Genomic DNA, 15,959 nt, shown 5'->3' with positions numbered 1-15,959 from the left:
AAAAAAAAAAGTTTGCTCAGTCTTCCTTGGTTAAGTGATTAATGACTTTACCTGTAACACAAAACGTAATTTTTTTTACCTCCTGTGTAATCTGCCTAGGTAGTGGAGATTCTTTGTTTTACTAAAATACTTCTCTATGCTTTGTGTTGACTCTCCTATGTCCCTGTTAAAGGAAAAAACAAAACACAAAACATAGTTCCTCACATATGAAATGGTTTCATAATCATGTTACATGTTTAAAGTTCTGTCATTTTAATTAAATACATAAATAGTGATTAATTCTCAGGCACTCACAATCTTAATCAAGTGATCAAATAACTAACAGTTTTTTTTTTTAATTTGGCCTTCCCATATTGAATCCTAAATATAGAAAACATAAACTTTCAGGCTATCTTTCACCTAAAACTACTTTGAAATTTCTAAGAGGGCACCCAAGGAGCTCCATTCATGTTTCCAATAAACACTCTCTTGGCACCAGGCAGCATTAATATATCAAAACTGAGGTTTTACTCCTGGTGAATTACTGTTCTGAAAAAAAGATTATTCTACTCCTTTTCTTCATGGCAAATAAGCAAAAAACTTTTTACAGTTTCATATCATGGAAAACAAAGTCTTTATGATCTCCTAAGTCCCAGTCACTGAGCATGTGCTATGTGCGAAGAGCTGGGAATATAAAGAAGAGTAAAACCACCCCTCACAACTGCATTAGCCCAGGGGGGGTGACCCCCAGGGAGTTCTAAACAATGCAGGCTGCAGTGGGGGGGGCTACAGTGATAAAGTCAGGCTCAGAGCACAGAATATTATTTTTCATAGCCTTGAGGACAGGCCCTAAAAACCTGGGAAAGGGAGAGAAAGAACAGGCTTAGGGAGGCTTCCAGGAGGAGGTGACATATGAGGTGAGTGCTAAGGATGACAGAAGGAAACAAGGCACTCCCAGCACAAACGTAAGAATAAAGGTTAAAGGTGAAAAAGAGCTTGGTGAGGGGGGGTGTTGAAGTGACAGGTGGAAGCTAGGGAAGCCATCTTAACCAATCAAATGTTTTACACAGCACAGTGAGAGTTCTCTGTGCTCACCATGCTGACAAGCTCAGTGAGAACTTCCTTCTTGAAAATGGTTTTCTTGTTGAACTTGTCAGTGGCCAGTGAGCACTCATGCACCTCACTCCTCCATGAGGCACACTGGATGGCTCGGGACAGCACTAGAGTTAAATTTACGCTCTTCCGACTCCTTGAAAACTGCCTGAGTGTTAGCAGCTGTAATTGTTAAATATAGTTAATTCTGTTAATGAAGGATAAATTATTCCATTTTTGGATTTCCCAGGCTTTTATCAGCTTGCCTTAGAAAAGTTAGTACTGGGCAACCTGTATGGATTCAAGTAACAGCTCAGCTGCCTACCAGCTTGGGTGAGCACAGGCAAGCCAATTAAGTTCTAATCTCAACTTTCCTTATCTGTAAAGTGAGGGCAGAGCAGTCCCTATCCTACAGGGTTGTTAGAAGGATGAGGGAGTTTTTTGTTTTGTTTTTTTTAAGATTGTATTTATTCATCTGACAGATCATAAGTAGACAGAGAGGCAGGCAGGCAGAGAGAGGGGGAAGCATGCTCCCTGCTGAGTGGAGAGCCCAATGCAGGCTCAATCCCAGGACCCTGGGATCATGACCTAAGCCGAAGGCAGAGGCTTTAACCCACTGAGCCACCCAGGCGCCCCAGAAGGATGAAGGGAGTTATTAAATATAAAACACTAAGAGCCTGGAACAGAGTGAGTGTTTGCTGTTAGCTGGTATCATTGCTACTAAATTATTGCTTCTATGCTTTCATTTATAACTATTGTGCCCCGAGTATGGTGTCTGATGAGGCAAGTATGTAAGTAAAAGTCAAGAATCATATGGTCATAATTTTTATGATCAAATACAGGTCTTTTTTGCTTTTCAATTACTTCTTAGTTTTTCTACAGTCCTGGGGGACATTATTACCATCCTTTTTCCTCACCGTCTCTATTGCCAGGACTCAAAATCCCTCTCTTCTTTTTCATTGTTGTAGGCTGTTTAGCTGTTCCAGTGCTAAGCAACAGTAAGAAACAAATACCTCGAAGCAACTTCTGACTTGGGCCTGAAGAAAGCTTCCTTTATTTCCTACCCACAATTCAGATCTTGAAGACATGTAGCCACCTGCCTCTATACATCACTGTCATTAACTGATGAGTGAAAGGAATACTTTGAATGTCAAGGACATATTATAGAAAACTTCCAGTAAGCAATTTTCATTTTTAAAAAAGATATCTCTGTCTCTAAGGCCTTTAACCAACAATGACAGGATTGCTGCCTCAAGCTACAGGACAGAAGGCACCATTCTTATTAAATGGTGTGAAAAGTACTTATTCATCAAGTTCTTTTTTTTTTTTCAAAAAAGATTTATTTGACAGAGAGAGAGAGAGAGAGAGAGAGAGAGAGATCACAAGTAGGCAGAGAGGCAGGCAGAGAGAGAGGTGGAAGCCGGCTCCCCGCAGAGCAAAGAGCCCGACATGGAGCTCGATCCCAAGACCCTGAGATCATGACCCGAGCCAAAGGCAGAGGCTTAACCCACTGAGCCACCCAGGCACCCCCATCAAGTTCTTTCAAAAGTTTATTGAGCACAGAGATTCTCACTGAAACTATACCCTTGAGTTTTCTGGCAGAGATCTCATCAAGAGTGTTATCTTTTGGAGCGCCTGAGTGGCTCAGTGGGTTAAAGCCTCTTCCTTCAGCTCAGGTCATGATCTCAGGGTCCTGGGATCCAGCCCCACATCGGGCTCTCTGCTCAGCAGGGAGCCTGCTTCCCCCTCTCTCTCTGCCTGTCTCTCTGCCTACTTGTGATCTCTGTCAAATAATAAAATCTTAAAAAAAAAAGTGGTATCTTTTAAAAATTCTAAAAGCAATTTTACAATATTGAATCTTAATCTAAATATAGGAGCAGGGACACTCGATTCGATTAGTTCTACATCATGTTCAGAATCTCTGTGCCCTTCATCCTCCATTCCTTAAAAGGGTAAAGACTCTATGCACACAATGTAAGAACCACGATATTTTCAAGGGATAGTAATAGATGAAAACAAGAATGTTCTAGGGACAAAACTGAGGTGATAACCTGTGGCCTACAAACTGATTCCTACCAATGTACTTTGGACATAAATGCAAAGCCTCAGCCATTGAGCAATGCTGACCAGCAAACCAAAACATGTTAGGTAAAAACTATTCAAATAAAATATTTCTAATTCAAAGGCCTTGCAATTTTTCTGGGAACCTCTCTGGTGCTTTGTAGTTTAAAAATATGCTTTTCCTCACATTCTTCTTCTTTTTTTTTTTTTTAAGATTTTATTTATTTATTTGAGACAGAGAGAGAGAGAGAGAGAGAGCGCACAAGCACGGAGGAAGGTCAGAGGGAGAGGGAGAAGCGGACTCTCTGCTCAGCAGGGAGCTCGATCCCAGGACCCTGAGATCATGACCTGAGCCGAAGGCAGACGCTCAACCCACTGAGCCACCCAGGTGCCCCTCATATTCTTATTTTAAAATAAGGAGAGAAGTTAATTTGTTCATGATCATGAGCTAAAAATGGCAAAGATGATACTATAATGCTTATTTCTAGCACTGATTATTATACTACTATTGTACACTGCCTCCCCCCCCCAAGATTTTTATTCATTTATCTGAGAGCGAGCTAGTGAGTATGAGGGAAGGGAGGTGCAGAGGGAGAGACTCTTTAGGCAGACCCTCCACTGAGTGTAGAGCCCAACTATGGGGCTCAATTCCATGACACTGAAATCATGACCCAAGCAAAAAAAAACCAAGAGTCAAACGTTTAACCAACTGAATAACCCAGAAGTACCCCCCTTTTTAAGATTTTTCTTATTTGAGAGAGCGAGAGCACGCTGCCTTTGTAAAAGGTCTCATGATACTCCTTTAGTTATTTCACTAAATATTAAATAACCAGAGTAATTAAGAACGGATCATTTTATAAATCAAAATACATGAGCATATTTTCCTTTCTTCATTGACCTGGGATTAAGGCTGATCTCATGTCACTATGTTTTCACAGCAGTCAGGAAGATAAGGTTAAATGTTGAGTGCTTTCTGTTTAAAAAATGCAGCTAAATGAAACATTTTTTTTTTTTAAGATTTTATTTATTTATTTGACAGAGAGAGATCACAAGTAGACGGAGAGGCAGGCAGAGAGAGAGAGAGAGGGAAGCAGGCTTCTTGCTGAGCAGAGAGCCCGATGTGGGACTCGATCCCAGGACCCTGAGATCATGACCCGAGCCGAAGGCAGCGGCTTAACCCACTGAGCCACCCAGGCGCCCCTAAATGAAACATTTGAACTTAGAGTTCCATCTAAATGACCCAACACCAATTAACTATTTCATAGGATAAATCCTCAGTTCTTTAGAATAGTGACTGCCAAGGTTGACTTGTAGTAAAATGAGCTAATTTATTTTTAAAGATTTTATTTATTTGACAGACAGAGTTCACAAGTAAGCGGAGAGGCAGGCAGAGAGAGAGTGGAAGGGAAGCAGGCTCCCCGCTGAGCAGAGAGCCCGATGCAGGGCTCAATCCCAGGACCCTGGGATCATGACCTGAGCCGAAGGCAGAGGCTTTAACCTACTGAGCCACCCAGGTGCCCCAAAACGAGCTATTTAAAAAAGAAAAGAAACTTCAATTAGCTGAGTTTATTTTAAATGTTTTCGCTTTGGATTTTGGTAAAGATCACTTTCACAGTGGCAGCAATGCAGATTCTCACTTCCTTGTCTGAACAGTTACCTGTCCGCCAGATACGGAATCTGGCTCTATCACTCAATCATGTATCATTGTTTAAACCTGAACAACACCTTCTCAGCTTCAGATGCTCAAACAATTTTAAGACTTTACATCAGTGAACAAAGTTGGTAAGGTTTCTGCTCTCACGGAACTTATATTCTCATTGTGAAAAGACAGAAAAGAAAAGTGAGTCAGCCACTCAAAGAATGACTAAAAGGTCACACCCATAGGGATTTTCACAAAGCACTTTAAGCTTTAAGCCACCCAACCAAATCTATACAACAGTAATTACTTTAAGATCACTACAATGTTGAAAGACTTTCTCTTGCCCATCATTTCAGACACCTCTTTCTCTTCTCCATATTAGTTGCATAAATGATAAACCCTCTCTCAATCTGGTCCACTAGATAGGCTGGCTTAAAGAGCATACCTTGACAAGGGGCCAAGGAGGAGCTAAATCAGGGAGAGAGAAAATGTGAGAGCCCAAGCAAAACTGTACTGCCAACAGTGTGAGGCTGCATAAAGGACAAACTGTTCCCCTGGCTTGAAGACCACATGCAAGCAATCAAGGCACCCATAACAGCCAAGGCTTTGCTCCTTGTAGCCAGTAACTAGCTGGAGGTGAGTTGGAGACTAGGTTCCTCATTACGTGGTACTTTAGGATACTGTTCCAAATTTCCGCCCTTTTTTTTTTTTTTTAAATTTTATTTATTTATTTGACAAAGAAAGAGAGAGAGAGAGATCACAAGTAGGCAGAGAGGCAGGGAGAGAGAGGGGGAAGCAGGCTCCCCGCTGAGCAGAGCCTGATGTGGGGCTTGATCCCAGGATCTTGAGATCATGACCTGAGCCGAAAGCAGAGGCTTAACCCACTGAGCCACCAAGGCACACCCCAAATTGCCTTCTTGAGTGAATTAATTGCCTGGCTCAGGTCTCCACTGGGAAGGAATTGCTAATTTGTTCTAAACTACGTACTTTTTTGTTGCACCACTCAGCACACAGTGTGAAATTACATATTTGAATTTTTTTTGAGCGACACCGGTCTCTTGCTCAAACTCAGCATCTGATCCAGCACCTGGCTCTGAGAAATAGGTGACGAACTATTTACTTACTAAAGGAGTGCAGAGTGATGTGAAGAGGAAGAACCGCGACCTCCCTACAGTCAAACAAAAGGGAGGTGAACTACACCTTGATTCTTTTCCATGTCTAAGGCCACACGACCCAGGGGTCACGGGCAACTGAGGCAATAACACGGCGTTGGGGTGGGGGATAGGGAGAAAGGATGCCACGCACCAAGGTCAGTGGATGCAGGAACTAAAGCTGGGCCTGAAAGCCGTGCCCCGGGAGCCTTCCTGCCATGTACTTCCTATCCCCGGGCCCACGACCAGCAGCACGCCCCAGGCCTGCCTACCCTGCTCAGGCCCGAACGAGGCCAGGACAGGTGAGTCCCGCCATGCCCCAAAGTGGCCCATCAAGGACACCCGCGCCCCTCCGCGCCGCAGCCAATCCGCGCGAGGCAGTCTCGGGGGCGCAGCCAATCGGCGCCAGGCCGGCCGGCACTGCAGCCCCGTGTGTTCTCCCCTCGCCCCCCTCCCCCACCCCACGGCGCCGAACCCGCGTCTCGTGACCCCCACTACCCGAGAATGGGAGTCCGGATGCCGTAGAGGGCCATACTTTCTAACCCCAGGGGAACGCGTTGGCACGCTCTCCTACGGTCCTGGGGGCGAGGGAGGGGAGGGCTGTAGGACCCCGACCGTCACTTCGAGGCCCCGATGCTCAATTATCAGCCCCCGGTGAAGCCGAGGGGGCGTCAGAGAAAGCGTGTGTGTGGTACCCGCTCTTGTGCTTGGTGGGCAGGGGTGGAAGTCCTGCGGCGTCCGCAGCCCGGCTGGGCAGGCCTATTGTCCCCGGTTCCTCTCCGTCTCCCCTGCTTACCTGGCTCTGGCAGAAGCCGCAGCAGCGAGGCCCGGGTGGAAAGCGGCGGCGACCCCGGACAGGACGCGGCCAGAGTGCAGCAGGGCCATGGTGGGCGGCAAGAAGGCAGTGGGTAGCTGCAGGACAGAGCGCAGGGCCAGCGGACGCAGACACCGAGGCGCGGGCTCCTGCTGAAGGTAAGGACAGCGACTTCCCCGGGGCGGCTAGAGCGGCCGTCCGTCGTCCCGAGCGTCGTCACAGCGCACCCTGGCGCCCGGAGCGCAGACAGCGAGGCCTCCTGCACCGGGCGGTGTGTGGGCTCGCCGCGGAGTCTGCACTCCCGCGCCACGTGGTCCCCGAGTATGGTGACCCTGCGGTTTGTCGCGGTTCGCAGCGCCTGAAAAGCTTTCGTTTGATCACGACGGACCAGACAGTACAGCCTCTATCACGCCAGTTTAAAAGCTGGTAGGCTGATGTAGGCGAAGTAATTTGCCTCCTGCCGTACAGCCCCGTAAGCAAGGTTGCCAGTCCTCAATCTTTGGGGGGATATTTCGTGAAGTGCAAATCGCCTCACCTTCTTCCCGAGTTTCTTTATCCATGTTTGTAGAGGATAACGGGGCCATCTCGTGGGGGTATTTGTGAGGATTAAGTGAGATTAGCCGATTATGTCTAAAAACGGCCTGGTTTAGTAGCACAAGATAACCCGTGGTTATTAATGACAAACTTGTGTTTGTCAAATCCTTGTAGTTTTGTGTGGAAGGAAATTAATAATTTCTGAAGGAAAAAGTGAGTTCATTGGAGATATCAGAAGTTGAATGATTCAATCAAGTCGACTCAAAGAACAGCTGTTTCTCTGACACTTCTAAAAACCCCAAGTAGAACTGTGTCCCTTTACGATTTAATTTATCTCCTTGCCTGAGTGAATAATCCAAACACCTGTCCAAGGTCGTATTCTTGGTCTTTCCCAGTCTGGCCGCTGCTGACTGTCCCAGACTCGTCCGCTCTCTCTCTGGCCTTAACCTATGCTCCCAGAGGCCAGGACTTTTGATTTCAGCACTAGATTAGCTTCTTACAGCTGCTGTAACAAAGTACCACAAACTGGATGATTTGAAACATCAGAAACTTATTCTTTTACAGTTCTGGAGACTAGAAGCCCCAAATCGAGGTGTTAGCAGGGGTCATTCCTTCTGGAGTCTCTGTGATGGGAATCTGTTCCCTGCCTCTCTTTCAGCTTCTGGCAGTTACCAGCAGTCCTTGCCATCAAGCAGCAACTTGGCTTGTAGTTACATCACTCAATCTCTGCCTCTGTCTTCACATGGTATTTTCTTCCTGTGTGTACGGCTGGGTCTTTTCTTGAAGAACATGACTCATATTGGATCAGGGCCCACCTTAATGGTTTCATCTTAAGTTGACGAAATTGCATCTGCAAAGACTCAGCTTGCAAATTAGTCACATTCTCAGGTACCTGGGATTGGAACTTAAACCTATATTTTGGGGGGATGCATTTCAACCCATAACAATCACTGTTTTTAAGACCCAGCAATTATAATTGCTAGTATAGGCCTTAAAGACCTCACACATGCGTAGGATATAGGCATTGTTTACAAAAGAAAAGCACAGGAGAAACCGAGTTGCTCATCAGTAGTTAAATAGATGTGCTGTTGTAGTTACATATGGTGTACTATAGAACTATTGATGTGAATGAGCTCACTTTTTTGAAAAAGGCTTATTTATTTGACAGAGAGAGAGAGCACAAGCAGGGGGAGCAGCAGAGGGAGTAGCAGAGGGAGAGGGAGAAACAGGCTCCCTGTTGAGCAAGGAGCCTGTTGCGGGGCTCATCCCAGGACCTTGGAATCATGACCTGAGCCAAAAGCAGGTGCTTAACTGACTGAGCAACCTAGGAGGCCCTGGATGATCTCAATTTATAAGTATCAACAGAAAAACCTCGAAAACAAAAAAGCAAGTTGCAGAAACATTTAGATAAAATTCTAACAAATGCAAAATCATTTCATGTAGTCATTTGTAAACATATGTAAACGTTTGAAAAAAATACACCGAGGATACATTCAGTACAGGATCAGGAGGGTTTAAGAGAGTGCTTGCCTTGTGGAGGGAATGATACAACTTTGCCATATTTGCTTCATAACATATTACAGATAACATTAACAGTGGTCAGCATTTTGGATGTGTGTATTTTTTATACTGGTCTCTGTAATATATATATTGAACTTTCTCGTGCAACAGCTAATTTGAATTACTGGTGGGAAAAATAGGTGGGAAGGGTCAACCCTTATGAGGTAGGGAGACCAGGTAGAGAGAAGGCTCCTATACCAGGTGCCTCACACTAGCCATCTTTTAAAGGAGCTAAGAGGAGGAGACAGAACGTGGTAAAGATCAGATGGAGGAGAGGGAGCCAGGGGAAGGTCCCCAAGGAGGACTCGGTTCTAGCTATGGAAATCAGCTATTTTGTGTCACCAGGCGTTGACAAAGGAAAGCTTCCCTGGCAAATCAGTAACTCCTCTCAACCAAAAGCCCCACATTCTCTACTCTGATCCTGGTAAAGTTGTAGCTTATAGACCTCCAGAAACAGAAAGGTTTTCCGAGCTCATTTAGGACAGTGCTTCTCAGACAGCAGTGTGCATCAGCACCACCCAGGCATCTTGGGAAAATGCAAATTCTGATTCCTTAGGGCGTGGGAGGTCCTCTCCTTCTGCTATTCTAATAAGTTTCCAGGTGAGGCCGAAGCTGCTGGCCAATGGACCACATTTTGAGTAGCACAGATCTAAACCATACCTTGCCAGCTCTTATACAGGTGTCCCAGGAAGCTGTGTCCCCAGTTCCAGGCTTCCCAAAACACATACGGGAAATCTAAGGCCAGAGAGGCAAAAATTGCCGGAGGTCCCACAGCCAGCTGCGGTTTGAGACCAGAATCAAAAGCATAGATGAAGGGTAGATTTCCTTTACCAACGTCACCAATAAAGACACTTGGGAGGATCCTCAGTCTGCTCCCAGCCCCGAGTTAGACCTCTGGCAGCCTGTCCAGGAATCCTCTCTGGCATTCTTCTCCAGGCCCAGACTAGAGGGTAGGATGCTGTGGGTCAGCCTTCAGGCTGTAGGTAGAAAAGAGCTGGTTTCTCCCAGTCTAGAGGACTGAAGACCCTAAAAGAACGGGAGAGTTCCGCACAGACTCATGACTCTTTTGGGGGGCCTTCTGATGATCAACATCTGGGGGGTTGAAGGAAGCCAGGCTGGGTAGAAGGAGAAGCTATGCCAATAGCAGTAACAAGGCTCTGAGACGGTAATGGCCCCAAAGAATTGTCCTGATCTGGGGCAATGGGGCCTGGCCTTTTTTTTTTTTTTTTTTTTTTAAGATTTTATTTATTTATTTATGAGAGACAGAGAGAGAGAGGCAGAGGGAAAAGTAGGCTCCCCACTGAGCAGGGAGCTTGATGCGGGGTTTGATCCCAGGAACCCGGGATCATGACCTGAGCCGAAGGCAGACACTTAATCATCTGAGCCACCCAGGTGCCCAGTGGGGCCTGGCTTTTATACCTCTGCATCGACTCCCCCTCCCAGACTCCCTCTCACCCCGTCCTGCTGAGTGACCTTGCCTGGGCAAGTGAATGCTGCAGTGGAAAGAGGGGCCAGGTATATAGCTGTATACAAAATCTGGAAGGCCAGAACACTTGAAGTGCCTGTGTGTGTGTGTGTGTGTGTGTGTGTAGCTGTATATGCACATGCATGTCTTTGGTGTTTATGGAGGGCATGCATGTACACTTGGGGTAACTGTGTTTGAGTATGATCTTGTGAATATGGAAATGAGTGGCATGTGTCTCTGCGGATGTCTATGTATGTGCCCATTTGCATGTGGGTATTCAGTATGCAGGAGTGGTGGGGAGTAGTTGTGTGCCAGCTTTCAAACTCTTCAGGCAAGAAGCTCTGTGGCCCCCTGTTTCTGAGGAGGACAGAGGAGGCCAGCTGGGCCAGAAGAGGGCCAGAGCAGGGGATGTTGAGCTGCCTTGGCTGCCTTGGGTGGAGAAGGGGTGGTGCTGGTTGAGAGGACCACTCTCATCTGAAGAGGTTACCCTTTCCCTGAACTGACCAGTCTTCTGTATCCTCACAACCCCTGCCCTCTCTGCCCAGCCTGCCCCAGGAGGCATGCGGAGCCTCAGAAGAACAGCTTGGGGATGTCTAGGGGAAGGCCCTGCCCTGCCACAGTCAGCCTCTTCCTAGCAAGAGGCAGGAGGGGGTAGTTTCTGGTGACTGTGACCCTCCTTGGGGTGGGAGAGCATCTCCTGAACCCCAGAGTATCCTGGGGGCCCACGAGAGTAACTCGTGGGGCCTCTGGAAACCTCTCCCACTGGCTCACAGAGTGTCTGCAAACACTTTTCTGCATCTGTGAAATTACTCTGGAGAAATACATCCACCCTTCTCAGCCTGATCACTCTAAGGATGTTAATAAATTATTTAAAAATTCTTTATTAATGGTATCCCTCTGTAGCGCCCTGTTGTACAGGTATGCCTTGATTTCTCTTGGTTCTGCTTCACACTCGGACTTTTCACTCGAAGGAAAACCAGCCAGCTTCCCTGTTGGCTAGGATTATGACAGCAGGAGCTGCATCTGGACTCACCGGGTGTTGGGGCCAGCCACCCTCAGCCACGGGGAGCAGAGCGGCTCATGGGGCAAGGAGCACTGTGGGGTGGGCAGGGGCCGGACAGAGCCTTGAAAGTGTTCAGGGGTGTTGGTTTTAGGAGCCCAGAGTGGAGAGTGGTTGTTGGGGCAGGGGAACCAGGAGGGGTGACATGGAGGAAGTGGCACATGAGTAGGATCTTGAATGAAGAAATGTTTCAAGGTCCCCATCCGTCCTTTCCAGCTCTCAGTGTCTGGGAAATGTGTCCTCTATTCACATGCAGGACAGTGAAGTGACTTGCCCAGGGCCATCCAGAGCACCTCTGATAAGGCCTAGCCCCTCAGATAACTGACCTGTTGTTCTTTCCAATGAGTTCCACTCTTTCTGGCTGCCTGTGCTGCACCCACCCAGCCCTGCCCAAGGGAGTGAGGACCAGGCAGCAGAGCTAGGGCTGAGATATGAGGGTCTAAACAAGTTCCACCCACAGATCCCAAGTGTGTCCTGCTCCTACCTGTCCCAAGACCTGACATGCTCATAGATGAGTCATTTCTGACTTACCAGCCTATTTCCTTAAGCCAGAAATCCAAGAGTCATTCCTGATCTCTCTCTCACCTGCCATACCCCCCAGTTCACCTCCAGAACATGCCTGGCACATTGCTACTACTAAAACATTTATTCCCTCACATGTTCTTCACAGTGATGCTGTGAAGTTGGCACCTGAAGCCCATAGCCATGGAGGGGCAGAGCTGGATCCAGCGCAGCTTTTCCCTTACCCCAGGGAATGGAAGCCTCCTGCCTCTTGCCATCCACATGACCAGCACCATCAGCCCTGTCTTGAGTCACACCTAAAGCCACTCACTGGACTCTTTGACTCCAGTCTTGCTCCTTCTATACATTCTGCATGTAGTAGCCAGTGGGCTCCTTCTAAAACATATGGCCAATCCCATCTCTGCTTCCATATCGCCCTTGAGAGGTCTTGCAGGATCTGCCGACCATGAAGAGAGGCAGGTGCTGGCCTCCTGCTAGCCTCCTCCAGTGTCACAGACAATGCCAGTGCTGCCCCCAGACCCCTTGGGTCCTTGTACTGTCTTGGTGGCCCCTGCACCCCCACGTACTTTCACTTTCAGCTGCCAACCATTATGTGCCTAGACATGTATTAGCCACCCGAGAGGGGACATTCCAAAAAAGGCCAATTATTAAAGAATATGGTGCATCTGTCTGTGAGCATCTTAAAGGTGGAAACTGTGATTTTAGTTCTCTAAGTGCAGTAGCAAATGTAAACAGAAGTGCTTCTATTGCCAGAGGAATGCAGTACAGGGACCATCAGCCTGGGATGTCAAGAAAAGCCATTTGAAGGAGAAAACACTTGACTGGTTTCTAGAAGAATGAGTAGCAGTTTATTAAGAAAAAACAAAACAGGGACGCCTGGGTGGCTCAGTTGGTTAAGCAGCTGCCTTCGGCTCAGGTCATGATCCCAGCGTCCTGGGATCGAGTCCCACATCGGGCTCCTTGCTTGGCGGGGAGCCTGCTTCTCCCTCTGCCTCTGCCTGCCATTCTGTCTGCCTGTGCTCGCTCGCTCTCCTCTCTCTCTGACAAATAAATAAAATCTTTAAAAAAAAAAAAAAAAGAAAAAACAAAACAGAAAGGGCATTATTACCAGGATGATGGTGTGGCCCTTGTCAAGCCTGGAAGATAACAGGGACAAGATAGATGGACAAAGTCAAGATCCCTCCAGATCCCATGAGCTGGAGATGGGTAAGAGATGTCCCACCAGCAGTCTGATGAGGTTTTTACGGCGCGATCACCGTGCGATTATCAGCCCTGTTTTGTAGGGAAGTAGAGTGTGGGAGGCTCAGAGAGGCCACATGACTGTCTCAAGGTCACAGATCAGTGACATCAGAGCCAACCAGGTCTTCCTTGTTCCTCTCTCTGTAAGTGTCGTGGCCCTGAGAAGGGGACTTAGGGGATTCAAACAAGCCCCAGACTTCATTCAGCTGACAGCAGGGAGGGCAGGGACAGGGTGCCATCAGTGACCTCAAAGCCAAGGCTGGACGCTGCCCTGAGGAGAGATTGCCCGTGCGCAGTGGTTAAGAGGATTTGAGCTCCTCAGCACAGTTCAGAGAAGTGGAACCCAATGTACACATTCATAGCATTTAGTTCCCCCAAGTAAGCTGTGCTTTAATCTTGCTGACAGAGCCACACACACACAAAAGAACAAACTTGAACTCAGACTTGAAACTGTTCTTTTGCCTTAACTTAAGCCATGTGTCTGGCGCTACTTCTAGGCCCAGGTGTAGCTCTCTTTGCTTTTGGAGGTTGAAGTAACCTCCTTCACACAACTTAAATGAGTGTTTTTTTTTTTTTAAGATTTTATTTATTTATTTGACAGATAGAGATCACAGGTAGGCAGAGAGGCAGGCAGAGAGAGAGAGAGAGGAGGAAGCAGGCTCCCTCCGCTGAGCAGAGAGTCCGATGCGGGGCTCGATCCCAGAATCCTGGGATCATGACCTGAGCCGAAGGCAGAGGCTTAACCCACTGAGCCACCCAGGCACCCCTTAAATGAGTGTTTTTGTCATTTAAAAAAATTATTACAAAAAGGAAAATTTTGGAGCGCCTGGGTGGCTCAGTGGGTTAAGCCTCTCTGCCTTCGGCTCAGGTCATGATCCCGGGGTCCTGAGATCGAGCCCCACATCAGGCTCTCTGCTCAGCGGGGAGCCTGCTCCCCCCCCTCAACCTACTTGTGATCTCTGTCTGTCAAATAAATAAATAAGGAAAATTTCAGGATCACAGCAGTCCAGGCCATTGATTTAGTGGACACAGGCTGTCCCCCAAACCGGAGACAGCATTTCCCAAGTAGTTAAGAGTGACATCGTTGTGGGCACTGAGCATAAGAGGTGTGATGCAGCCTTTTCGAAAAGGCCCAGATGGGCTTGAGCTGTTCCCATCTCCAGCTGTGCATGTTGGAGGCTATGAGGCTCATGCATATGCACGGGACCAGAAGGCTGCTGCAGAAGGCTGCACTGACCATGGAATTGCTGGATCAAAAGAAATGCCATTTTGGGGCATCTGGATGGCTCAGTTGGTTAAGCGGCTGCCTTCAGCTCAGGTCATGGTCTCAGGGTCCTGGAATGGAGCCCCACATGGCTTTCCCTGCTCAGTGGGGAGTCTGCTTCTTTCCTTCTCCCTCTGCCTGCCACTGTGCCTACTTGTGCTCTCTCTCTCTGACAAATAAAATCTTAAAAAAAAAAAAAAAGAAACTCAACTCCCTCACTGACAAGATGGAGAAAATGCATGATTTGATAAGGAAGAGGACTCTCTTCAAGTCAGAAGTGAGTTCATGGTTTAGGCAGAAAGAGAATCCGAAGCTTCCAGGTTCCAGAGCATCATTCTTATTGGATTTAGCTGTTTACAAGGCTGGAAAAGGGTTCATGGTCACATGCGGCTTTTTCCCCCCATCTGATTACTAAAGAAATATTTTCCCAACAAGGGTGTTTGGTGGCAGTAAGAATGTTGGACAGTTCATTTATAAACTTCCAATATGACTATCTTCTTTTGTGTGCTCGCTGATGGGTGTGCGTTTGACTGCTGTGGCTCTCTGTCAATATGGACCTTTTAGTTGCCTTGCTGCGTGATTTAGGAGTGAAAGGTGTGGTTCCTGTCCACAAGAAGATCATTGTCACTCATAACTTGAGCTTGAAACTATAGAAAGAAACATCAGACATGGGTAAATGATAGAGAGGTAAAAGTTTGTTGACCTTTGAAAGACCCTTAGATCACCTGGTCCAGCATTTTCTTACAATACAATCCATGGGCTGCTAGTTTGGTGTCATGAGGAAGAAAGGGTTCTGTGGTCAAATGACATTTTGGAAACCTTGGCTTAATTCATATCAAACAGTCTTCTTTTCTGCAGGGCTTTCTGACTTTTTATTCTTTGCCTTATAGATTTTTAGGGGAGACTTACCAGATGCAAAGTCTCCCAGATGTCTGTGTCCACAGAACCCTTTCCCTGCCCAGAATAATCTCATGAGTCTAATGCTTCTAGGAAAGCATCTTTTAAATATTGACCTTTTCCAGTATTCTACTTTAGCAGATGAGAACACAAAGGTCTGAGAGAGGGATGACTTGTCCTCTGTCACAAATCTGGTTAGTGGTGGAGCCAGAGTTCAAGTCATGTTTTCAGACAGAAATCCAAGAACCAAATCTCTTTCTTCTTGTCTACTGTGCCCCTAACTTTGTGTGTTTAGTAGAGTAATTAATAAAATAAGGCACAGTGACTGACAAATAATAAGCTAAGTGCATTATTCACATGGCTTGATTCAAACCCTTAAGATGCTTATCTAAGCATTGTTATTCCGCATTTTATAAAACATTAAGTTAGAAATCGTGAAAGGCCTGAGATTTTACCTTACTTGCAAGCTTACGAATTAGCCTGGCACAATTTTATATGCATATACTGACAGAAAACATGCGCCCCCTGGGTCAGTGACACAGGTTTATTACCATGACAAAACCAGGAGCCAAGGCAACACTTCCTATGTTCCAAGTTGGTGGGGAAATGTGGTGAGGGCTGTGTGTTACCTGCACATGTTATGGGACGCCCCACGGAAGAGGAGCCCTGCAATGAGGAAACT

At 46.8% G+C, this 15,959-nt stretch overlaps 1 protein-coding gene across 2 annotated transcripts in view; it reads right to left on the bottom strand.

Annotated features, from left to right (window-relative positions):
- The window catches only part of GOT2 (glutamic-oxaloacetic transaminase 2), a 29,401-nt gene extending 22,487 nt beyond the window's left edge, over positions 1-6,914 (bottom strand). The window contains exon 1 of one of the 2 annotated variants that reach the window (XM_047711561.1): positions 6,719-6,914. In XM_047711561.1, the coding sequence (XP_047567517.1) occupies positions 6,719-6,807 (89 nt within the window). In that variant the 5' untranslated portion in view covers positions 6,808-6,914. The remainder of the gene's footprint in view (positions 1-6,718) is intronic. The other variant, XM_047711560.1, reaches the window with a different exon arrangement.
- Positions 6,915-15,959: the final 9,045 nt, after the last annotated feature.

Source organism: Lutra lutra, chromosome 17 (genome assembly GCF_902655055.1).
Source record: "Lutra lutra chromosome 17, mLutLut1.2, whole genome shotgun sequence".
NCBI lineage: Eukaryota > Metazoa > Chordata > Mammalia > Carnivora > Mustelidae > Lutra > Lutra lutra.
Note: the sequence above shows the minus strand (reverse complement) of the source record. Positions and strands in the feature narration are given on the sequence as shown.